The sequence below is a fragment of the Myotis daubentonii genome, chromosome 4 (assembly GCF_963259705.1).
Source record: "Myotis daubentonii chromosome 4, mMyoDau2.1, whole genome shotgun sequence".
Classification (NCBI taxonomy): domain Eukaryota; kingdom Metazoa; phylum Chordata; class Mammalia; order Chiroptera; family Vespertilionidae; genus Myotis; species Myotis daubentonii.
Genome location: NC_081843.1, coordinates 44,889,599 through 44,914,243, shown reverse-complemented (window position 1 = coordinate 44,914,243; position 24,645 = coordinate 44,889,599). Strand labels below are relative to the sequence as shown.

General features: G+C 40.3%; 1 protein-coding gene across 2 annotated transcripts in view; it reads left to right on the top strand.

Annotated features, from left to right (window-relative positions):
* HSD17B4 (hydroxysteroid 17-beta dehydrogenase 4) overlaps window positions 1-7,140 on the top strand; it is a 73,741-nt gene extending 66,601 nt beyond the window's left edge. Inside the window, exons 23-24 of one of the 2 annotated variants that reach the window (XM_059693798.1) lie at window positions 277-404; window positions 6,715-7,140. In XM_059693798.1, coding sequence (XP_059549781.1) covers window positions 277-404; window positions 6,715-6,804 — 218 coding nt within the window. In that variant the 3' untranslated portion in view covers window positions 6,805-7,140. The remainder of the gene's footprint in view (window positions 1-276; window positions 405-6,714) is intronic. The other variant, XM_059693799.1, reaches the window with a different exon arrangement.
* The last annotated feature ends 17,505 nt before the right edge of the window (window positions 7,141-24,645 follow it).

Sequence of the window (24,645 nt, the reverse complement as noted above, 5' to 3'; positions counted from 1 at the left end):
CTTATATTATTCTACATTAAAACGTTTCTGTTGTGTAAACTTCTTCACTGAGGAAAAATACTGATTTGACTTTTTGGAGAACTTCTTTATAAAAAGGACGCCTCAAAAAATAAAGGATTTAAAAATTTTTTCCAAATGGCAAGTGATATCTAATTTAGAATAAATAGGCAGCACATTAACTTGGAAACTGTAAAAATGTCTGTATGAAAATAGTTTATTTTACTCTATATTGTGAAGAAAATATGACCCACATTGTTTTTTTATTATTTTCCCCAGCTGTTGACCTAAAAAATGGTACAGGAAAAGTGTATCAAGGCCCTGCAAAAGGCTCTGCTGATGTAACAATCACACTTTCAGATGATGATTTCATTGGTGTAGTCCTGGGCAAGATTGACCCTCAGAAGGTAATATGCTTAAAATGTTCATTTTTTCTTTATCATTGCTTTCTGTTTGACAATTGCAGTTTTTAGCTGACTTCCAAATTCTGATTTATAAGGCAGAGTTCATACAACTCTGAAGAAGACACAGTTGATACCAATATCTGAGTTGTGAGATCATGAATTTTTCTGGTACAGTTTCAGCTGACACATTTTAAAACTGAACTTTTGGTGGAATTCTTTAGCATATCAACAATATAAAACCCACATCTACACTTTGTATTATATTAGGTCATTAATTCAAAGGTGAAAAACCCTATGATATTAGATATTTCATAAAATTAGACATTCATTCCTGTTATATGATTAAGAATTTGTCTTAATCATCATTGAAAATTGGAAATAGAAGGATAGAGTATAATAGTTAGTGTCTTTTTTTAATATATATTTTTATTGATTTTAGAGAAAGGAAAGGAGAAGGAGAGAGAGATAGAAACATCTATGAGAGAGAATCATTGGCTGCCTCCTGCACACCCTCTACTGGGAACCAAGCCTGCAACTCAGGCATGTGCTCTGACCAGGAATTGAACTATGACCTCCTGGTTCATGGGCCAATGCTCAACCACTGAGCCACACTGGCCGGGCACTAGTGTCTTATTGAAGGTAAAATATTTAAAGTCAGACATTATAGTGGAAAACCATGATTAAGACAGGAGTGCCATTTCTGATTATGATGAGTTAGTATTGTTTTGAAACTTTTGGCCAAATCTACAAGCACACAAAATTAAAGTAACTGATGTAGCAGTTAGAATGGAGTAGAAAAATTTGTTATTTTCAAATCATGATTATGTAGCTAGAACTCTCAAGTGAGTCAACTTATTAGTTCTTAGAGGAGTTCAAAGAAGTGGTTAAATGCACAATAACTATTAAAAATAGCTTTCACATAGCAGCAAAACCAGTTAGAAGATATAATTTAAAAAAAATTATAATTTTATAATTACAACCTAAACTAAAAAACACAAATGACCACCCTAATAAATGCAGTGCTTATTTGAAGAAGACTATAGAACTTTACAAGGAATAGAGCAATTTGAATAAATGGAAAATGTTCGGTTTTTCTGGATAGAAACACTAATTTAAAAAGAATTGTAAAATAATTCGAAAAGAATTGTCAGGTAGTACAGTAAAGTATATGTTCTTTGTCATCAGATATATCTGAGTTTAAATCTTAGCCCTGCCACTTACTCTCTAAACTTCAATTTTCTTATTGGTAAAATGAATGATTACAATCCCAAAGCATTGTGATGATAACTAAATCTAATAGTATATGTGAAGAGTTTAGTAAGTACTTGGTACTGAGTGAGTTCTGAGATTATTCTTTCCCAGGAATTTATTTAGTACCTATTCATATTCGGGTTCTAGGGGTGGCTAGATAAGACAGTGCCCCAACTGTGCGGAGCTCAGTTCTAGAGGTGAGTGGAAAAGAAATAAAATTTCAGGTATGAAGAAAATTAAGTCAGCGTTCTCTATAGGATCCCATTATAAATATTTTAGGCTTTGCAGGCCAGATGGTCTCTGTTTTACCCACTCAGTTCCGCCATTGTAGAATTAACATAGCCATAGATCATATGTGAACAAATGGATGTGGCTGTGTTCCAGTGTAACTTTACTTACAAAACAGGCAGCAGAGTAGTCATTGGCCCACAGGCTCTAGTTTGCCAACTCTGGATTAGAGTGTGACAGGATAGAGGAACTATTTTAGATAAGGTTGTCCAAAACAGTCTGAACAAAGTGAGGGCTGAGCTATAAGGTTAAGGAAACAACCAGTGCAGAAGCTTGAGGCAGGAGTAGGGTCACGTATTAAGTCAGTGTTTCTCAACCTTCTGGCCCTTTAAATACAGTTCCTTATGTTGTGACCCAACCATAAAATTATTTTCGTTGCTACTTCATAACTGTAATGTTGCTACTGTTATGAATCGTAATGTAAATATCTGATATGCAGGATGGTCTTAGACAACCCCTGTGAAAGGGTCCTTCGACCGCCAAAGGGGTCGCGACCCACAGGTTGAGAACCGCTGTATTAAGTGTATGTAACTGTGAGGAGGCCAGTGATAGTAAATGAGCAGTGGGGAGAGTGGGAGGATGTGAGATGGGAGAATAGGCAAGGGCTGGATCACCCAGGACTCTCTAGACTAGAACTTGGTAAGGAGTTCAGGTCTTATGTGTGAATGGAAGCCACTGAGCTGTGGAATGACAGCATCTGCTGAGTGGAAATTGCCTTTGGGGAGAGAATAGGTAATTACGAGTTATTTTTTAGATTTGTTATACTTGAGATGTCTGTATATAAAGATTAAATGTAGGATTAAGGAAACATTTATATAATTGCTAGGAATAACAGACCTTTGGGGGGAAATGGATTATTCAGTGAATGATACTGGGCAGCTGCTTAGGAAATGGTAGTGCTTTATGTTATTCCATATATCTAAGTCAATACCATACTGAATGGAATTGTGTAAAAAATAAAAGTAGAAGCAAAAACTTGATGAAAACCTAGGTATTTCTTATTCTTAATGATAATCCTTAGAGGAATGCTAATTAATATCAGGGGTTTTGTAAACTCATTTGGTTCTATTACCTTCTCTCCAACCTCAATGCTATTTATCATCATTATAAATATACAGTTGGCCCTCTATCCCCAGGTTTCACATCCATGGGAGCGGAGACCTTACTGTAAATTTATTGGAAAAAACCTGCATATAAGTCCACCTGCCCAGTTAAACTCATGCTGTTCAAGGACTAACTGTATTTTTATTTAACTCAGTACATTCAAGTATTTCAACATGTACTCAATATTAAAAATAATGATGGAATATTTTATATCCTTTTTTAAAATACTAAGTCTTTAAAATCCAGTGTGTATTTTATCCTCATAGTACATCTCAGCAAGGACTAACAATATGTCAGGTGCTCAGTAGCCACATGTGCTAGTGGCTACTTTATTGTATAGCACATGTTTAAACATTCTGTCTTGACTTTGCTTTTCTGCCCTTTCTTATCTGACTTCTGCATCTGATACTGTTGTTGTGAAGGTCACTGATGACCACTGTTTTACTAATTCCAGTGGATATTTCTCTATGTCTTACTCAACTTTCCAGGAACATTTAACTCCTTTAATCATCAATTTCTTGAAATAATTTCATCCCTTGACTTTCATGACACCATATTCTCCTGTTTTGCTTCCTTCACCTTCACCTTTGGCTATTCCTGACCTTCTTTGGTGCATTCTGCCCCATCCATTAAATTTTGGTGTTTCACAGCTCTTTTCTAAAGAACACGCTCCTTAAATAGTCCATTCATCCTATAGTATTTAAAGCTGTCTATAAGTTGACAACACACAGATTTATTTATTTATTTTATTGATTTCAGAGAGGAAGGGAGAGGGAGGGAGAGATAGAAACATCAATGATGAGAGAGAATCATTCATTGGTTGCCTCCTGCACACCCCCTACTGGGGATCGAGCCTGCACACAGGCATGTGCCCTTGACCGGAATTGAACCTGGGACCCTTCAGTCCGCAGGCCGATGCTTTATCCATTGAGCCAAACCAGCTAGGGTGACAACTCACAGATTTAAATGTCTCACTCAGTTGTCTTCTCTGAGTTCCATAGTGATAGAATCTGCTCCCTACTTGACCTCTTGAATGGGAAATCTTACTGGCATCTCAAACTTACTATGTCTATGTCCAGTGTAGAACTCATGATTTCATTTTCTCCATAGTCTTTTCCTTTTCAGGAAATGGCAGCATCTCCTCTACCCAAATTTATATGCTCAGTAATATAAGAATTGTCCTGGCTTCCTTCTATACTTCTGTATCCTTTTTGTACGTAATCCTGCCTGATCTTTCTCCAAAACATACCTCACATTCATCTTCTTCTCTTCACTGCCAGGGATATCACCATGATCCAAGCGTCAATCATCTCACCTGGCTTACTACACAGCTTTTTGACTGGTCTCCCTGCTCCCAGTCTTAAAGTCTTTGCTTACGTTTTATTTTTTGAGTCCCCTACTATAATATGCACTCCACAAGAACAGGGAGATATGTCTACTTTCTAGCCTAGAATGTTGCCTAGTATACTGTAGTCATTCAGTTCATACTTGAGTAGATTAAGGCAAGGATAGAAACAAGGAACAGAACTCAACAGCAGTAGTTTGGACTGTGTAGAAATTAAAAACTTCTGCATGTCAGACTCCATAAGGTATTCCCATAAACCTGGAGAAAAATAAAGATGATGATACACAGTATGTTGGTATCTATAACCTATAAAAAATTCTGGAAAGCTGTAAGACCTCAATAGAAAAAAATGGACAAAAGATATGAACCAGTAATTAATGAAAGAAATAGAAATGACTAATATACATAAGAGAAACTATTGAGTTTTCCCAATATCTAAAAATGCAAATTAAAGCATGTCATTTTGCCTTGGGTTTTCAAAAATTAAGAAAATAGTATTGTTAAGGTTGGAGTAAGAGAATGCCCATGTAGCTGGAAAGAGTTAATTTGGTGGTGTCTTCCTGAAAAGCACTGTGGCAGAGGTTCACTGACTTTCTTCCTTTATGGCGAATCATTGTCTCAGTGCTTCTTGCATGGCACTCCTAGGCCAAAAGAAATACCCAAGGATTCAGTTTATTAAGTAGTTAGGTCCAAACAGAGTAGTTTTTCATGTTGTTTTTTTATATTTGACCAATTTTTAATACTCCTTAGTGTCCCTGTGGGTTTGCTGAGATGCTCTAGGGTCCCACAGTGTATAGTTTGGAAACTGTGGCAATATGGAGGTATGGTCAAGAACCTTATGTAAGAAATGTCATGATTTATTAATTCTTCTTCTAGGAATCTATTATAAGAAAATAAATAAGAACAAAGATTTATGTACACAGTTTTTCCACTCAGCAACAACCACCAAATATTGGTGTATTTATTTCAAGAAACGAGGTGTTTTAATTTTAGGTTGTAAGTCCTCTCAGTAATGTTAGTACCTGTAAATAGGCCTCAGTACTGTAACTGTCGTTCCTGTAACTGCACAGTGAAGAGTCTTAGTTTAGAAGTTCCAGTCTCCATTTGAATATCCAGCACTTGATCCTGATTGAACGAGTTCTCCCTGATTTTTTCTGGGATAAAAAGTTTAAGTAGTTTTTGCTTTTCCTCCAGATGATGAGGGTTTGCTTCTGACTTTAAGTTGTTACTAGTTAATAAGCAGGAGACCTTGAACAGGTTATCTAAGCTGTCTGAGCCTCAGTTTCTCATCTGTCACCCAGGGCTGAGAATTGCTGTTATGCCCACTTTAAGCTGATGGCTGTGCTTCTGAAGTAAGATTATATTTGTAGGGCTGCTTTGTAATGTTAAGTGTACATAATGTTAAGTGTATTTTATAATGTAGATAAAAATCTAGGGACTTCTTTTTATTTCCCATTCTGTGTTATTTTCTCAGTAAGCGATAAAAACTGATTTATTATTTTTATTTTACTCACAGGGAACTTGACATTGAGGAGAAACTTAAGCACTTGCACAGCTTCCTTTGTCAGGTCAGATACAGAGGTGACAGGAGCTCTTAGTGTTTGAACACAACAGCCTTTCGCTTGGTAATAATGAGCTAGCTGTGCTCTTACATGTCAAATACTCAGCTAGGCACTTTGCACACTGTTTAATTTAACTCACACAACGAGGCTGCATGATTTAGGTACTGCTGTCCTGCCCGTAGAGAAGAGGAGGCTGAGAGCTCAGAGAGGTTACGGAATCTGCCCAAGCTCAGCTTTCTAGTTAGTGACAGAGCCTAGATTTTAACCCAGGCATTCTAATGCTAGCGCCCAGGATCTACTCACTACTTGGTTATCTACCTTCTTTTATCATTATGTGGCTTTCTAATTCATGAAGATGGAATACATATTTTTAATCTGCTTTTAAAAGTTCTGAATTTAATATTTTAATTGTTAGGAACACAGTAAAGCCTTTTTAAAAAATTCATATATTCTCAAATTCATGTTTAAGAACATAAATTAAAGCTGGAAGCATAGTTTGAAGCAGAACTCCCAGATCTGTCAGTTCAAATAAATTAGTCTGTGGTTTTCTAAAATACACAGTAATCTATTTTTTTCATAGCTGTCTAAAACTATAATCATTAAACTATCATTGCTAGATAAAAGTTGCCTTTGTTGCCAAGAGTTAACTCAATTGTATTCAAGCTCAACAATGATCTTTTTTATTTTTTTAACAGTGATCTTTTAAAAATACAAATAAAATGTAACATGGTAAAGTTTGGTACTCTTTCCCTCTTCTTTGCAGGCATTCTTCAGTGGCAGACTGAAGGCCAAAGGAAACATCATGCTGAGCCTGAAGCTTCAGACGATTTTTAAAAACTATGCCAAGCTCTGAAGGACATGCTCCATTGTTAACAAAAGAAGAACACTCTTTCCACCTTAATACCCAAAACTGATTCAGCAAAAGTGATCAAAACTAAGATGCAGGAGAAATTGCTTAACATTTTCAGATTTCAGATAACTTTTCAGATTTTCATTTTCTACTAATTTTTCATGCTATCATTATTTTTACAAGGGACTGTAAAATAGCACATAATTATCCTTCATAGATCTTATCTTCGTAATAAAAAATTTTCATTAAAGTCTAGTATCCTTAGAGTTGTTAATAGCATTTATACGTTGAAAGGAAAATTAAACGAGTGAAGGCCACATTGATGCCTTTTGCGCTTTTTGTTACTTTCTGTTCTGTAACTTATTGAAACCCCGGTTTTAACATGAATTTTCATACATGAACTCATTTTTCACACTTTGCTATAGTAGATAGTATTCTGCTTTAAGGCAAGAGAAAGGTCTTTTGTGTTCTCAAATAGTTTTCTTTCTTCCTCTCCCCCTTTAGCTGGAAATTCTTTACTTTCATCTAATGCTTGTAAGTCTACCAAATATATAGCTTTCTTGCTTAATTGTTAAACTTAAATTGTAAGATGTTCACTAGCAAGTACTGTCATATCATTATTTCCCCAACCTTTAACTCAGATGACGGATGCTGAGAAAATGCTCTCTGATGGTGTGGCTGCAGAGGTAATGAAAAAGTGCGTGAGTGCTCAGGCCAGGGAGAGGGTACGTTTCAGTCATGGAGCACAGCTGAGCAGGGTATGTGTGGGTGTGTGAGTTCTCCAGGGAACAGACTGAGATAAAGATTTAGGGGCAGGAAGTTTATTTAGAAGTGTGCTTGGGATCAGCGCATAGAGGAGGTGGGAGTAAACAGAGGAAGCAGGACTAGGCAGAGGGAGAAGTTACACTATGGTGCTTGTCCCACACACCTTCAGCAGATACTTTAAGGAGCTCAGAAGCTGGGATCGCCTTTAGACTTGTCCTGAGCTAACTAGTCATTGATTACAACCTGCCCTGTGGAGGGGCCATGACCTTGGGCGAAGCAGCAGAGCAGTTCCTGGAGTGTGCTTATAGTTAATTAATTATCTTCCCTGCAGCTGAGGGGTATGTCTTCAGTCCTGAATAGGGCTTCTGGGAGCCCACAGCACAGTACTTTGCTTCAGGGAATAAGATTAAGGGAATCGGAGTTCAGGGATCTAGAGAGTAGGTCTCAGAAATTTAGAATTTTAATGTTTAGCACAGTGTTGGAACATACTACAGGACCTCAATGTATTATTGTTGATTTAATGAATGAGCACAATATATAGAAGGCATAGAAGAAAAGTTACATATTTGTCAATTATGCCTTAGTCTTTTGAACTTTGTATGGTGTCTTAAAATTAACTTTAATTCACAGTGATCCATTGTTATGCCAACTAAATTTAAAAAACAATGGCAGTATTTTAATGGTGGTCTTTTATAATAGTTATTGTCCCTGTTGAGCTTGGAAAAGCTTAATGTCCTTCTGAATAGAAACAGCATATTAAATAGCATATTAAAATTAATCAAATGCCACCACACATAATGAATGTGTTGAATCGAGACCTTAGATGCTTAAGACATGTTAAGAAAGTGATTTGTTGTGTTGTTGCTATCCTCACATGAGGATATTTTTCCATTGATTTTTAGAGAGAGTGGAAGGGAGGGAAGAAGATAGCGGAAGAGGGGGGGCGGGGGAGGGAGGGGAACATCAATGTGAGAGAGACACACTGATTGGTTGCCTCCTGCATGCACCCCAACCCAGGGCTAGGGATCAAACCTGCAACACAGGTACATGCCCTTGACTGGGAATAGAACCTGCAGCCCTTCAGTGAGTGGGTCAGCGCTCTAACCACAGAGCACATTGGCAGGGCAAGAAAGCAACGTTTTCATTATCGTACTAACCTCTCTCTGTTAATCTTTAAAGGTCAGAAAGACACTGGTATCTAGATTTAGCAGCAGCTTTGTTATTGGTCCTCATGCTCCCTAAGCTTTCTATAATAGTTAATATTATTGAATGCACCACCCGCCTCAATTTGTTCCTTACCTTCTATCTTCTAATGAGAAATATATTAACTTCTTAATGAGCTTATGAGTACATCTCTCTTGTCTCTTTAATTTTCTCTGTCTACCTATTTTTTCATGATTTTTGATCAAGGTTTCAGCCTCCTCTTTTCAGGAGACATTTTCTTCCTGCATCATTCAATCTACTCATATCTTCAGCCATTACCTAATTGCTCGTAACTCCCAATCTGTATCTTTAGCTTTGATTTTTCCGTAATTCCACAGTTCACCCACAGTTTCAAATCATTACCAGACTGCCGTCACAGTTACTGCAGATCAATGTCCAAAGTAAACATGATCTTCCTCTCTATCCCTAAACCTGTGTCTTTTTCTGTTTTTGTCTTGGTTAAAAGCATCACCTTTTGCCTAAATGAAGAAAGCAGTCATTTTTTACTTCTCTCTTCCTCATACCCCATATTTAATCCATCACCAGCTTTTGTCTTTTCTACTTCCTGAATATTTACAGATTTTATTCTCTGATACCACTACCTGAGTATGCCCTTCTATGTGACAGCTCATTTTAATAGCTTTCCAATGGTCTCTCCAGTCTTTTACTGTCCACCGTCACCACCCATCAGAGGGGCCTTCTGAACATGTGGCTTCTCCACTGAAATCTGTGATTGTCATCTTACTTTCAGCCTCTTAACATGGTTGACAGTTGCATCAGTTGGGATTCTTTCAGTTGGAAGTAATAAAACCAGTTCAAATAGGCATAACAGAATTTATCCACACAACTGAAGGGTAGGACTGACTTTGAAGGGGCTTGACCAAGCAATTCAGTGTTATCTTGGCGCAATTCTTTGCAATCTCTGCCTGCTCTGTCCGCCAGCACCACATGGTGCTCCTGGAAGCTCCAGGTTATTCCTGTTGTGGTTACAGGAAGGCGTCCACCGTGTACAGCGTCACAGTCCCATCCCAAGTCAGCCTGCAGAAGGCCAGTGAAGTTCTCACCTGGTTTCACTGACTGTGGTGGGTTAAAAGCCAATCCCTGAGCCCATCACTGTAGCCGGAGATGTTGGATGTACTGATTGACCATTGTATGAAGCTAAGGATGAAGTGTTGGGGAGCCCCAAGACTTCCCGCAGTTTGGGTGGTTTGCTGGGAGGACTCAGAGGACTCGGCATACAGTCATATCAAGACTATAATTTATTAAGTAAAACAACACAGAACAGAATCAGAAGAGGGAAAAGGCGTCACAGGGTGAAAGTCCAGAGGAGATCAGGTAGAGGTGTTGAGAGTTCTCTCCCCATGGAGTTACAGAGGACCTGCTTGCTTCCCCAGCATCAAACTGTGGCAGTAGGTATGACATGTCCACCGAGACTCAACGCCCAAGGCTTTAACTGGGAGCTTGGTCACGTAGGCTTCTCCCGAGCATCTACCAAAATTCTAGACTCCTAGAAGGAAAGCAGGTGTTTAATTTACGCCACATTGTTTGTACAGTTTGGGCACAGGTTCCCCCTATTCTCAGTGAGGGCATGGTGGAAACCTTCCTGAAATCTAAGTTCCTAGGTGCCAGCCAAGGGCCAACCTTGCACACAAACCTTTCTGAGGACAGCAGTCTCAGACCTGCCACGTTAACGCTTTTCCGCCCTGATAGGCTCAGCCACACCCAAACTACATGGCCTGAGAATCAGGTGTGATGTCAGGGAATTTAGGGTATGAGGGAGCCAAGGCAGAAATGTCTGCCCCAAAGGCTCATTCCCTCTCCTAAACTGCTTTTTACCTCATCACTGGTAAGCAGCTCTATCTCCTTAAGCCTCCCAGTGTGCCTCTGTGCACAGCTGTTTTTTACCAACACTGATAGAAAAACCTCTGACATCTCACAGAACTTTTGATCTGTATTTTAAAGCAAATAACGTGAGAAAGCAGATTTTTATATTGGAGAGAAATAGATATGAGAGACAATCCATTTAACAATACTACTACCCTAACATTAATTTTGTTCTTTAGCAGATATTGCAGCAAAACTATATGATAATCCAATCTACTGAAATTCTGAAGTTAAGAAGCCTCAAAAGTTCAGAGTAATGGAAAGTGATTTTTCTGAAGAGCAGAAGATTTTAGGTCAGTGTGGACTAAGCTATTTAAGAGGGGAGAGGGAAGAAAAGAACATATTTAAAAACCTATAGGTAGGCAAAAGAGAAAAGTTGCAAACCTTAGTTAAAAATGAATCTAGGTTTGTGTATGAACTGTATCTGCTGAAGTTACCTGGTAGGTAACATCTAGATGTCAGGGTTAACTTAGCTTAAAAAATAAAGAGAAACCTGAGGTGGGAAAATGTTGAGGCACAGTGCATTTATAGCCTCGCCCAGAACCCAGTTTTAAGAAGCTTGGCTGAATAACTTCTGAGTTCACAGCTGACAAGTATAACAAAAATAGAGAAGTAGAAAGAGCTGCATGTTGCTGGGAGCAGTGGCTGGTGAACTTTTTGAAGGCAGCGTGGAAGAAGACAGAAAATTCAGCCAGAAAGCCCAGACTGAAACGTATTACTTCCAGTGAGAATCCTGTGAAGGGAGGTCGAATAGCTCTCTATTCCTTAGTATCCTGAAGTTCCATCAGTAAAGGATAATGACTGGTTAAATCAGGGTTTAACAGACATTTTCTGTAAAGGGCCAGATAGTAGATATTTTAGGCTTTGCAGTCCACATATGGTCTCTGTTGCATATTCGTTTTTTAAATAGCTTTTTACAAATATAAAAATTTGTACAAAAACAGGCCAGGAGCTGGATTTGTCCTGCAGGGTGGGACCGGGATATAGGTGTTGAGAGCTCTGGTTTAGAAAACAAAACTTTAAAGTGTCATTTTTGTTTGCTTTGAAGAATTATGAAAGTACTAGAGGCTCAGTGCATGAAAATTTTTGCATGAGGGAGGGGAGTCCCTCAGCCTGGCCTGCCCCCACTCACAGTCTGGGAGCCCTCACCGGATGTCCTACTGATGGCTTAGGCCCGCTCCCCGTGGTGTTCAGCCCCCTCACTTCTCAGCTGAACGTACAGCCGCCTCGCATTCCAAGCAGGGCTGTCTTCAAGTGACTTAAGCGCCAGAATCCATAGCTCCTGGCCTCTCCCCTCTTGGTTTCCTCCTTGGGTCATTTGCAAAGTTCACCAAGACACCGAAGCAGCTCTGTACTGGGGAGCAGGGGGGACGCACGCAGGCAGCACCATGTCCCAGGTCAGGGATGCAGGCAGGCAGCTTCACCTCAGCACTGCATGGGATGTTAGCGCTCGGCAGGCCTGGGCATGCCTCCACTGGGACGGAAGTCCCCGCCCCCGTCCCTGCCCCACAGCTCCTGTGCATGTCCAACCTGTTGACTGGGTGTGACTCAGACACCATTATTGCCTGCTTCACCTCAGCATTGGGCGAGGACACAGGCAGCAGGGTCACGTCCCAGGTCAGGGATGTAGGCAGGCAGGGTCACGTCCCAGGTCAGGGAACGCAGACAGGCAGCTTCACCTCAGCACTGGGCGGGGAGGTTAGTGCTGGGTAGGCCTGGGCGTGCCTCTGCTGGGGGTGGAAGTCCCCGCCCCCGTCCCCACCCCCCAGCTCCTGTGCATGTGCAACCCTTGGTTGTGACTCCACCACCGTAACGAACAAATTAGCATATTACCTCTTTATTATATAGGAATTAACTCACCTGAATTATGGGAGTATGAGAGGCTCTCTCCCACTGCACAGCACATCCCTGGCCCTGCTCCTCCCAGCCCACATGTGCATTCTGTGGAGGTGACGTGTACTAGACCACGGTCCCAACATCCACTGGTTTTGCAAACCAGCAACTCAGGTATCACCTTTTCATCTCCATCAACATTCATGAACCACCACCCTCTACAATACTGTTGTAGACATTCATGTCTTCTGAATGGTTTCCTCACAAAACTGTTAGGGAGTGGAATTACTGGATGAAAATGTAAGAGCAGCTTGATGACATCCTTTGCAGCCTCCAGGGCCCCTCTGTGCTTATCATCCCACTTGGGGAGGTGAACAGAGAGCAAGTGTGGGTATCTTTAGGAATGGTGAGCTCTGACACAGAAAACAAAAGTGACAGCCTCTGTAAGTCAATGCATGCTGACTCACAGTGCTTTGGTTCCCAGTGTTACTGAATTTGTATCACCAAGCAAGAAAAGCAATGGAAGCAATAGAACTTAGGCCTGTGATTCAAATGAGGTGGCTGTAGGAGTAAATTAGAAAAGAAGTGTGCATACTACCGGGTGTGGGATGATGGACCGGGAGGAGCGGGCCCTGCTTCTGATTGGGAATGGGTACACCACAGGACATAGCATAAGGTGGGTAACGCTGTGCATTAAAATTATTTGAATCTTTGGCCTTTTTGAATAATCAACTGAAGTTGACAAACAAGACTCAGTCCAAAGTGAGCCACTACCTTTGCCCATTTCCCAATGGAGGGCGCCTGGACAATGAGAGTATTTTACCTTTTATTTCAGATTGGGAAATTAGAGTGGTGTTTGGTACCACTACCTTCTGGCCAACTATCCCCTATGAAAATAGGCCTCTCTTATTTTTCCTCTGCCTGGTTAAGATTGCTCAATTTTTTTTGGCCTGTGGAGATGAGTTAGGACAGATTGGAACAAATGTCATTTCCCCTTACTCTTCACCTTTCAGCTTAATATGGGAGCTGTTTCAGAAATATGGCTTTTTTTTTTTTTTTTACATATAACCACATTGATTCCCAAATAACAATTTTCAAGACCTCCAATGGATAGTTAAGTATTTACTGAACTCCTACTGTGTATGGGGCATTGAAGATTTTGATGTGAACAAGGAAGAGAAAATAGCTAACTTCAAGCAGCTTATTACATTAAATGAGTGATTCTAATTTTATTGTTACTTCTTAAAAGTGCTGTTATTTAAAGAAATTCATTAGCAGATATTCATGTTCTCTGAAGTTTGACTTAAATTGCATTTAAAAAATTTTTATTTGAACTTTTAACCTAACATAAAAAGGTTATCTATCCATTTCTCGAACCCTCCACTCTCCACTCCCACCTCTGGAAGTCATCAATCTGTTCTTTGTATCTATGAGCTTGGTTTTCAAATTGATACAGTATTTTTCATTAATTAGAGAATTAACATTTTTCAATGGGTTGTTTAAGAAATATGTATTTCCCCAGATATGAGTCATCAGTTTTATTCTTTAGAGTTGACAAAAAAGAAACCCATTCGGCAGATGGCAGTGAAACTCCCAGTGAGTTGTCCCAGATCACATGGGAGAGGTTTGAGTCAGACCAAGAAACTAGGTCTCAACTCCTAGTTCATGTTTCATCCACTATGTTTCTAAGCAGAACTTCTAAACATGTCTCTCCATCCCTATCTTTTAAGGATAATACGATCTGCCTTAAAGTAGACTTCTTAATTAAAGTGAATGGAGCTCTGAAAATGCTGCTTCTCTAAAGCTAGCAGTGTTTTTACTCTGTAATGTTGGAATCATAGAAAATTCTGAAATTAAAGGTGAAATAGGAGAAGGCTGGGTATTGTATAACTACTTGGCCAAGAGCAGCCTTTTTATCTTTGATGTTTTTTGAATTCTGACGTCCTTGGGGAGTTGAAAATGTGCCCCTAGCTGATATCTCTGTATAGCTCCTTTATGTATTAATGTTCCATTCCCCAAGTGCCTTGTGACAACACCTCAGGAACTCATCTGCAGACCTCCACCCCTCCTCCAATATCCAACGATACAATAGTCTTTGTTATTTTTTTTTCTGATAAAATCTTGTAGTTGACAAAGTCAAATTCTCTCTTGAATCTAATTAGGCTTATACTATAACTATTATAAAAGAACAATACTTATACTCCTAAGACATGGTCTATTAACTCCCATTTCTATACAGTAGCTCATCTTTATCTTTTTGTATATCTTAAAAGTGAAAGTATTACTTATAAACACACATTGAATTGTTATAAAACTATGACTTTATTACTCAGCCATTTAAAAGAAATAATAGGTTTCAGTTCTCCAGATTAAGTTAATTAAAATGTTTAGTTGATTTTTATTTTATGAATTCAGTGAGAATGAACTTAATCACTTATTCAATAATTAGAAAACAACAAAACATTATTTAAAATCTTATCTTTTGTAACAGTATTGGATTTTCTAAACTGTTCACTTTAATTCAACTCAACTGAAAATCAGTTCAAGACATAGGAGAGCAAAGGAAAACTTTAGAAGTTCTGATAATTAAGTGGACATGTTTTCATACTTAATTTCACTTTCATATGTCAAAAATGAGTTTTAACATGATATTTTATTCTGAGGATATATTAGAAAGTTATGTGATATAATGATATATTGATGTGGTTGATTGGCATAGTTGAAATAAAGAGATTATCCATTACTGAAATAGATTAATAATCTCAACTCAACATGTACAGACAACTAGTAATAGTTTCCTACTTTTGTGAGCCACTTTTCCTACTTAGGTTTTTTTTTATTCTTTTTCTGATTTGAAAAAGCTACCCTATGAAAAGGAAAGAAATGGTTGCCCTTGGCTGAAAACTCAAGTCCACATGCTGCTGGGAACCTGCAATGAGAACTGGACAAATCATTTTCCTGGCTGGTTTCCTAGCTGTTAACAGCTTGAACTAGGTTATCCCCAGAAGGTCTTTTGGTTTCAAGATTTTAGGAGTCTATGAACATCAGAGTTCTAACTTTGCTGTGATATTAAGTCTTTCACTTTATCCAGTAAGAATTATGTGGTATATGTATGTCCAATGAAAAGCCAGTGATGAAAAGGGAGAAAATGGTATAATTAAGATGTCAGCAGACTTGATGGTATAAAGGTGGTGGGAGCCGAAGTTTTCAATGAAGTCCTATTGGTTGCCTCTCATTTAATATTTAAACCAAGAGTTCCCATCTATTTACAGTAAAACATCCAATGTCATTACCCACATGTCCTTGTATTCTTGGGCGGCTTTTGATGGCTTTCAAATGACCTTTTGCTATGATGTTCTGATTGTATTGAATGATCAACTCCTCATCTCACCTTATTCAGTGATTCCCTTATTATGCATTGGATCTAAATGTGGAATAGCATTCATTTTTGTTGATAGCTCCCAACCCCCAAAACCACACACTCCAGGTAACGATGTGTCCTAGACTCTTACTGCAGTGTTATGGTTAACCTCGAGGGCTTATATCACAGCCTGAGCCCAGCAGCTGCTTGTGAAATATACTATTCACTCTGGTTCTTAGGGCTGCCTTGCCACCATTAAAAAGTTCCAAACAGGCTGACTCCTGAAATCTGCCCACCTCACCTCTGTGTTTCCAGAAGCCCCACACTCCTCCTACTTCATTATATACAACCGTTTAACTCTGTTTCTCAACCAGGCCATTGGAGGGCTCCTATCCATTTGCTAACGAGAATTTCAGTATATATATAGCTGAAGAAGAAGGTTTCTCTCCCTAAGAGGAATTCTGCTTCTAGCTTACATGTATTTTTTTCTTCTGTTCAAAGTAGGATGGCAAGGTAGGAAGAAGTGAGTAGGAAGACTCAGACATAGCCTGGGAAAGGATGTCCAAGCGCCCACCACCCCCAGCACCCTGTGCCAGGGGACTTATCAGCCCAGCTAATCACCACAACAAGCCTGTGAAGCAGATAATACATTAGCCCCCATGTAAAGATGAGGAGAGAGGTGTGGGAGGTTAAATAACTTCCTCAAGATCAGATGGCTGTTAAGTGGCAGGTGGAGGATTTGGGCACAAGCTATCTCCGTGCTCAATTACTGTAAAATGCTGCTGCCTATGCATTCATTATGCTGGGACTGCACCTATGTTACTGCATTTTATTCCCGTGAGTTATATGCATTTTTCATCATTTTTTCCAAAGAGGAAACTTTCCCAGAGTCACGGACTTGGGACGTACTGGTGCCTGGAGTCTAACGCAGCTCATTAAACTCCTACATCTATGTGGCATGTTGCCTTGATGGGCTTTTCATTTAAAAGAGTAATGTACTTTTACTTGGGTTTATCAGCAGGGTTTTTTTTTTTTATAATGATTCCATTAAAAATGTGCAAGGTTTTACTGTATAATAAACATCACAGAGTTGATGCCTAAGGACATTTACTTTATTTTATTATTAAAAAAACTTATCAGAAGACATTTATTTTAAGTGTTTACAGTGTAAGCAATAGAAAGAAAAGGAGAGAGAGAGTTCTAATCAGAGAAGATTAAAGAAAACCCTTTCTGATAGTCAAGGTACCATTGAACAAGAATACACACTCTTGGGATTCTGAGGTACTAGTATTGTTCTATTTTTGGAATTCCAAACACCTGCATTCTGGTAAGGAACATCTTACTGTGTACTTCAACTTGTTAAAAGTAAACTAACTGGCAACTGTGAAAATGTTAACTGTTGCAATAAAAATACTGAATTTTCATTGTCTTTTGAAATTACTGGGCCCACAGAAACATTTAACACAAAAATTACAGAAAGAGTGACAGGGATGCTATCTGTTTTTAAAGAGTAGTCTAATAGAGAAATTAAGAAAATTTAGACTCGATAGAATCAATAGCATCAGTCAATATCCATCCCACCGGATACTTGAATCCTTTTTTAACGTATCTGGTGAGTGGTTGTGTAGCTCTGGCTTGGTCACCTCTAATGACGGAGAACTCTATTTTTCCTAAGGCAGGGAGGGACTTCTTTAGGAAAATGGGCTGTGCCATGTGTCAGATAACTCAATGGAATGATGAAATGTGCTTTCTTGGATGGTCTGTTGATTTTGGGGTTTTTTTGTTTAATGAAGCAGGAAAGATTCATTTTCTCCTGTTCTGTAGAGTTGGTTCAAAGCCTTCTTAGAAGGGTCTGATGGGAACAATATTGGACTTGGCATCAGGACACTGGTCTCGACCTCCCTGAATGGCAGGTCTGAGGACAGTTGTGTGATGCCTGAGAATCCCTTCGCTTGGATGTTCCTTGGCTCATTTCAATGGGCTGATTTAAGAGTTAAGTGAAAATTGCCCTGACTGGTTTGGCTCAGTGGATAGAGCGTCGGCCTGTGGACTCAAGGGTCCCAGGTTCGATTCCAGTCAAGGGCATGTACCTTGGTTGCAGGCACATCCCCAGTGGGGGGTATGCAGGAGGCAGCTGATCGATGTTTCTCTCTCATCGATGTTTCCAACTCTCTATCCCTCTCCCTTCCTGTCTGAAAAAAGTCAATAAAATATATATTTTTTAAAAAAAGAGTTAAGTGAAAATGAATATGAAAGTGTTTTTAATAACACTGCTTTATAGTTTTGTGTTCTATGATTCATTAAATTGGTGCAGACAATGCTCTAAATGTAGGCAGATGAGTCTAGAGTTCAGTGATTCAGATATTTTGCTTAATTATACAGGGATTGTCAAGACGTGGAGCACCTGTGGGCAGGAGTGTGTCTCTGTGGGGGTGGAGGGCGGTTCTAGTTGTCAGACATTTGATGCCAGTAGAGGGAACACGTGCTTCAGTCTACCAGTCAGATCTTCTCGTGGGTGGGAGATGCTCCAAGTCCCCTGCCCTGAAGCCGCCTGTCCCAGATTCACTCCTCAGCCCCCAGGGACCTCCCACAGCATATTGGCTGCTTCCCTTAAGGACAGAGGCCCTAATCTGATTCCAGCAGGTGGATTGTGGCTACAGGGTCCCATCCAGCTCTGTTCACCTTTCCCAGGGTAAGACTTTATTTCTCAGCTGACGGTAATGGGCCTGCTCTTACCAGGCAGATTTCTGGGACTCAACCATTAGCTGTCTTCCTCTTATTATTGGTGGCTTAGTTTTTTATCTTCTGTTTTTTGGGGGTTGGATTTTCTGAATTCCAAACCCTTTCCTAAATAATGCTTCAGTTTCTAAACTTATGAGACACTGTGTCTTAGACTAGTGGTTCTCAAAATATGGTCTCGGGACCAGAAGTATCATCATCTCCTAGAAATTTGTTAGAGAGGCAAGCTCTTGGGCCACATTCCAGACTTACTGAATTCTGAATCTCTGGGTAATGCTGGTGGTCTTAATCCAGCACCTAGAAGAGTTCAGCAATCTGGAGAAGGCACTGTGTGTAGATTAAATAAGAGTCCAGAGACGAAACATAATTTTGAAAGGCATTATGGGGAGTCAGAGAAGACTTAGCTAAAGGAACTGAGTTCTCCTCGTCTCAGGACCCCTTGCTTTTTGTTCACACAATTTGTCCTAAGGCAAGGTGGAGACATACACATCAAAGGGCCAGGTTTCCTATACACAGTCCATTGTCAGATTATCAGGTTTTAGAGAAACTGCCTTCGGCTGTTCAGGTGTTTGGCCAGTAGGAGGCAATAACATGTAGATTAAGATGCCTGAGCTGTCTGGCAGCAAGCAAGCATTTAATGCATCCTTTTCAGGTTTGGGAAATGCCATCAGCCATTCCCAGAGGATTCAGCCCTGCCGGCATGTGGGGGTCCAGCAATCTGTGTCTTACTTAACAAGTGCAATAGGGGATTCTGATGCACACTAATGTTTGTTTTTTTGTTAATCCTCACCCAAGGATATTTTTCCATTGATTTTTAGAAAGAATGGAAAGGAGGGGAAGAGACAAAAACATCGATGTGAGAGAGACACATTTATTGGTCACTTCCCGCATGCCAGGGATTGAGCCTGCAATGGAGGTACATGCCCTTGACCAGAATTGAACCCGGGACCCTTAGTCTATGAGCCGGCTAGCTAGGGCCACACTAATGTTTGAAGCCCTGTCTTGGACTATTTGGTTGCCCTCTGTGGAGGCAGATGAGGCCACTTCATCCCTCCTCCTTGGCCTACTCCTAGAGGAAAGTGCCTGCCTGGTGTTGGCTTTCAGGGTAAATCTACTGGTATGTTGCTAAAATCCATCTAAAGGATCACCCTTGTTTCCACATATAAATAGTCTAGGGCAGGTAAGATTAGCATGGGGTATAAGGAACCACATGGTCTAGAGCTGTAATTTAGACACCTATCTGATCTGAATTACCCAGGCGCTTATACTGTAATGCCAAACAACATACAGTTTTTTGAAAAACAAACCAACAAAGAGGTCACTGGGAGTGATGGTGGGTGGTGGAGGGGCTCACAGGATGGGAAGCCAATTGGGATAAAATACCCTGTCCTGTTTCATGCTCAGGATAACTTTGCTCTACTTCGTTCTTTTCTCCTTTTCTTTTTCTTCTATTTTGTTTTTCCTTCTTTCTACAGGAGCAGGTGAGTAGTTTGACAGTGTTATTAGCTAATAAAAAGAAGAGAGCATTACCTTATTTATAGACTCTGGGTGTTAATATCCAGAGGTTTAAATGTGAAAGCTGAGGTAGGTCTTCATGATTGCTACTTAATTTCCTGGGAATAACTAAGTGGGAGCTACAATACGTCTTTGTTTAGCAGCTATGGTTTTCATTAAATTTAATTAAGACTCCCAGAAGCTTTAAATTTAGGGCAACTTCAAAATGCAGGTGGCTTCTGTTAAGTGTAATTATATTCCCTTTATAGCTGCAATGGTTTTGGAAAGCTGGGCTGTCAGACTGAAAGTCTTTAAGAAGCATACTAGTTCTTTGGCTTCTAGAGAGTTCATTTCCAAGCATAGCCTACCCTCCCTCTTTTTACCCTCTTCCCTCTCTCCCTCCCTACCTCTCTTATTCCTTCCCTTCCCTTCCCTTCCCTTCCCTTCCCTTCCCTTCCCTTCCCTTCCCTTCCCTTCCCTTCCCTTCCCTTCCCTTCCCTTCCCTTCCCTTCCCTTCCCTTCCCTTCCCTTCCCTTCCCTTTTCCCTTCCCTTTTCCCTTCCCTTCCCTTCCCTTTTCCCTTCCCTTTTCCTTTCCCTTCCCTGCTAATGTGAACTTAAGAAAAGCTTCCCAGTTATGCTTATGACCTTACTAATGAGTTGAGGTCAACATTGCAGAGGGTGGTTTTCTCAGGACTCTAAGTCAGTCTGGTTGACCACAGGGCAGAGTGGGGTCCTTGAGTTCAGTAGATTTTGTGTCCAAAGGACCAAGTGGCCAGCCACAAGGCCTGCAGAGAATGAGAACAAATACCAATTGCCACAGTGGAAGGAGACAAGTGGGTGGAGCGCCTTCTGTTTACTTCTATTTCCTTTGAATCAAGTACATCTTTTTATTTTTAGATTTAGAAAGAAATGTGTGCATATTTTTTGTGAAGGTAGTACAATAACTTTGCAGAAAGCCTTCTGATGTAATAACATCAGTGTTTCCCAAAAGACATCCTGAATTATAATAAGAAATTTGCTCAAGGTCAGTTTTCTGAACCCTCACCTGCAAATTGAGGTGGGTTCAGGGAGTAGGAAGAGGGAAAGAAGAATTATTAAACAGCTACAGTGTGCAAAGCTAGTCCTTCAGGTTCTAAAATTTTCAACATAAAAAGAGTTTCTCCTCAGAGATCCCAGAGCAATTGCATTTTCTGTAATTGGGCCAAGGTTTCATATCAGCATTTCCCTCACCTAGCTAAGAGCATAATATATCACTGCAAAGGTAATGAGAGAAGGTTGTCAGGGGTTTGATAAAGTCCAAGGATTTTTTTTGTTCTCCTGGTATCAACTACACTTCCCTGGGTCTGAACACAGATTATCCAGGCCAATTCATTTTCTTTGGAAATAAACAATTTTCTTATGAAGTTATAAGCAGATTCCTGTACTACTCATGTACATTTTATTGGATCCCACTGTAACCCAGGACACACTTAATGACATGCATAATTGTTATGACCTGTGGTCATTGGGGATAAATGTCAAATGATTGAATAAATAATTAATGTTATTTTAATACAGTTAAACAAACCCAGTGTAAGTTTTGTTTCTTTTTGATAGTTGTTAAATATCTATAATCAGCATTACTATAATCCATTTTTCAATATTATCAGTTTTCCTGCTAGCCATATAAAATAAAAACATTTCTCTCCATTTCATGATTGAGTATGGACTGAATGTTAGATGATACCAAGAAATTTTATTAAGGGTAATTTAGGAAAATGTCCTTACGTTATATAATGCACACTGAATTAGGTAGGGTTGAAGTGATCTGATAGTAGATTATACTATTCTTTCTACTTTCGTGCATTTTTAACACTTTCATGACAAAAAGCTAGTCCCCTCAGACACGTGCATGCTGTAATGCGAAGCTACTGCACTGCTCCACCTGGTGTCAGGTCTCAGTCGTGGTCTCTAGTTAAGATGCAGTCCCCACTGGGCCACCCTGCTCAGGAATCTGCTCTGACTTGATATCCCGAATTTCAGGTGATAGCCTTTTCTACAACACCTCGCCTCCCTGGACACCGCAGGTTGAAGTAAAAGGCCTCAGACCTAAGATGTGTTTTCCAGTTTAGTTTACCAGACGCCCCTCATTTAGGGGAATCACTGGACATTGTGTGACCCAACGAAGGCCTCCCATCCTCTGCCAGGTTTAAAAAGATGAGCAAGGAAGCCTGGGAAATGCTAGGGCTGTTCCCCGGTTCTTGTAGCAATCAGAGCCATGCCCACCTGTCCAAACAGGCCCAGGAGCCTAGCATCTGGGTAGGCTGAGCGGGAAGGAGAGGGAGCATCGTCTCCATTCGGGCTGAGGTTCATGTTGGGGAGGGAAGGGCCAGTCCCAAGGCTGTGGTTATGGGGTGCCACTTTCTTCTGGCTCATGCCTCCCACTCACCATGTCCCCCCCAGTTCCCAAAAGTGGTTTTTAAGTGTTCCCTACAAATTTTCCCTCCATCTACTTGCTGATGGCTAAAATACTTGTAAGGGAAGACATTTCAATCTGTAATTAGTGATCAAATGGAAAAAAGTAAACACCTGGTTGCGATGAAGCATTTAATTAATATACCCTTAAGTCTAATCAGCCAAGCGGTGCTAAGTGGTATTGTAGGAGCTTTTATAATGAGAGGGGACAAAGGTGTGGAGAGTAGAGGGGTTGCTCGGAGCTCAGGCCTGCGTGTGGGCTAACAATGCTGTGTCCACTCCTATGGCCTCTCAGGGCCGGGCAGGGAGGCCTGGAGGAGAACGCTGAGGCAAGCTTTTGAAGCAAGAAGGCTCCCTGTATATTTGGCCGAGGGAAATCACTTCATTGCTCTGCAGTATGAAGTTTCCCTCTCTCCACATGTGGCAGGGGAAGAGGCTCCAGAGCTTCCGAGAAGGCAGCTGTAAGTTAGGGACCAAACCCAGAGCACTGTAAGCATGTCCTCCACATACTTAGAGGCGAGGACGGCCACCTCATTTTGGATGTTGTAAACACTGAGTTTTCTTCTCTGACTCTGTTAAATAGATATTGGGGCCACACAAGTGAAACAGGGGAGCTGATTCATAATACAAGATGTTTTCATGTGTGCCTTTCAGTCCTTGCTCTTTGCCATAAATTAGTTATACTTGTTCATATGCCTTGGCATTGTCTTACATCACTGTGTTAGTTGTGAGAAGATAATTCAGAAAGGGTGTTTTTTAAAAAAATTAAATTCTTTATTGTTGAAAGTATTACATATGTCTCCTTTTTTCCTCCATTGACTTCTCCCTGGCCGCTCCCTCCCCCCAGCACATGCCCTCGCCCCCCTACTGTCTGTATCCATTGGTTATGCTTATGTGCATGCATACAACTTCTTTGGTTGATCTCTTACTCCCCACCCTCCCCTGTCTTCCCTCTGAGGTTTGACAGTCTGCTCGATGTTTCTATGTCTCTGGATCTGTTTTTGTTCATCATTTTACGTTATTCATCATATTCCACAAATGAGTGAGATCATGTGATACTTGCCCTCCTCTGAAAGGGTTTTTTGTTTTTAATAAAGATTACTCATGACTGCTCCCTGAACCATCTCACATACAGTATCAGACATAAGGTAATCAGTACCTAATTTTGCTCCACAACCAAAATAGCAGTGCCTTAGGCAGCCTCCTTTGTGCCAGGGACTCTAGCAGAACCTACACTATATTTTCAGTGCATTTGTAAATGGCATGGAACCAGGAGGAATAAATTAAAATGATTGTAAGGGGATGTGAGTACCAGCACATTCTCCCCTCTCCTGACCTTATGCCATCTCTATCGAAGTTACCAGCTCATTGAGGACACGCTTTTGCCCTTCTGAATTGTTCTCAAGCTATTAAAGTATTTGCAATAGTGGAAGCTAACATGAGACACTTCCCCTCCCTATGAGCTTCGAGATGGTTTAAAATGTACTGGGACTACTGGATTGCTCATTAGTATTGGACCCTTAAAAGGGCTTGTTTTTCAGCAGAATCGTGACCTGGTGAGCAGTTTTTATCTGCCTTCAGAAGATGGCATGGTTTTTTTTTTTTTCTTCATCTGCTTTTCTAAGCATTAGAAGATATATAACAATAACATCATGACACTGGGACAAGGGCCACAAGAGTCACATGGTGGAGCAGAGGGAGTCTGGAAAATCTGAACCTCTAGGCAAGGGAGCAGGACCCAGCATCCAGGCCAGAGATTCCGCAGGGGGGACTTCAGCAAGCGATTACGTAATTCATGATCTCTGGAGCTGGTGCAGGCTGCAAACGAATTCTGGAAGGTTTTAGCAGTTTTTCTAATCTTTTTAATCTCTGAAGTCTATATGTGTTGAGAAAAGTTCATGTCTTTCCAGAGGTTAATGCACAGGGACTTTGGCAGTGATTTTCAAATTCTGGTCATTGAATTGTGGTCTGGAAACTTCATACTGTGGCACCAGCAGCTTCCAGGTCCTGTTAGGAATGCAAATTCTTGGGCCTGGGCTGGATCTACTGAATCAGCAGTTTGTTTTAACAAGTTTCCAGGTGATTTTGATGTGTGCTTAAGGTGGAAAGC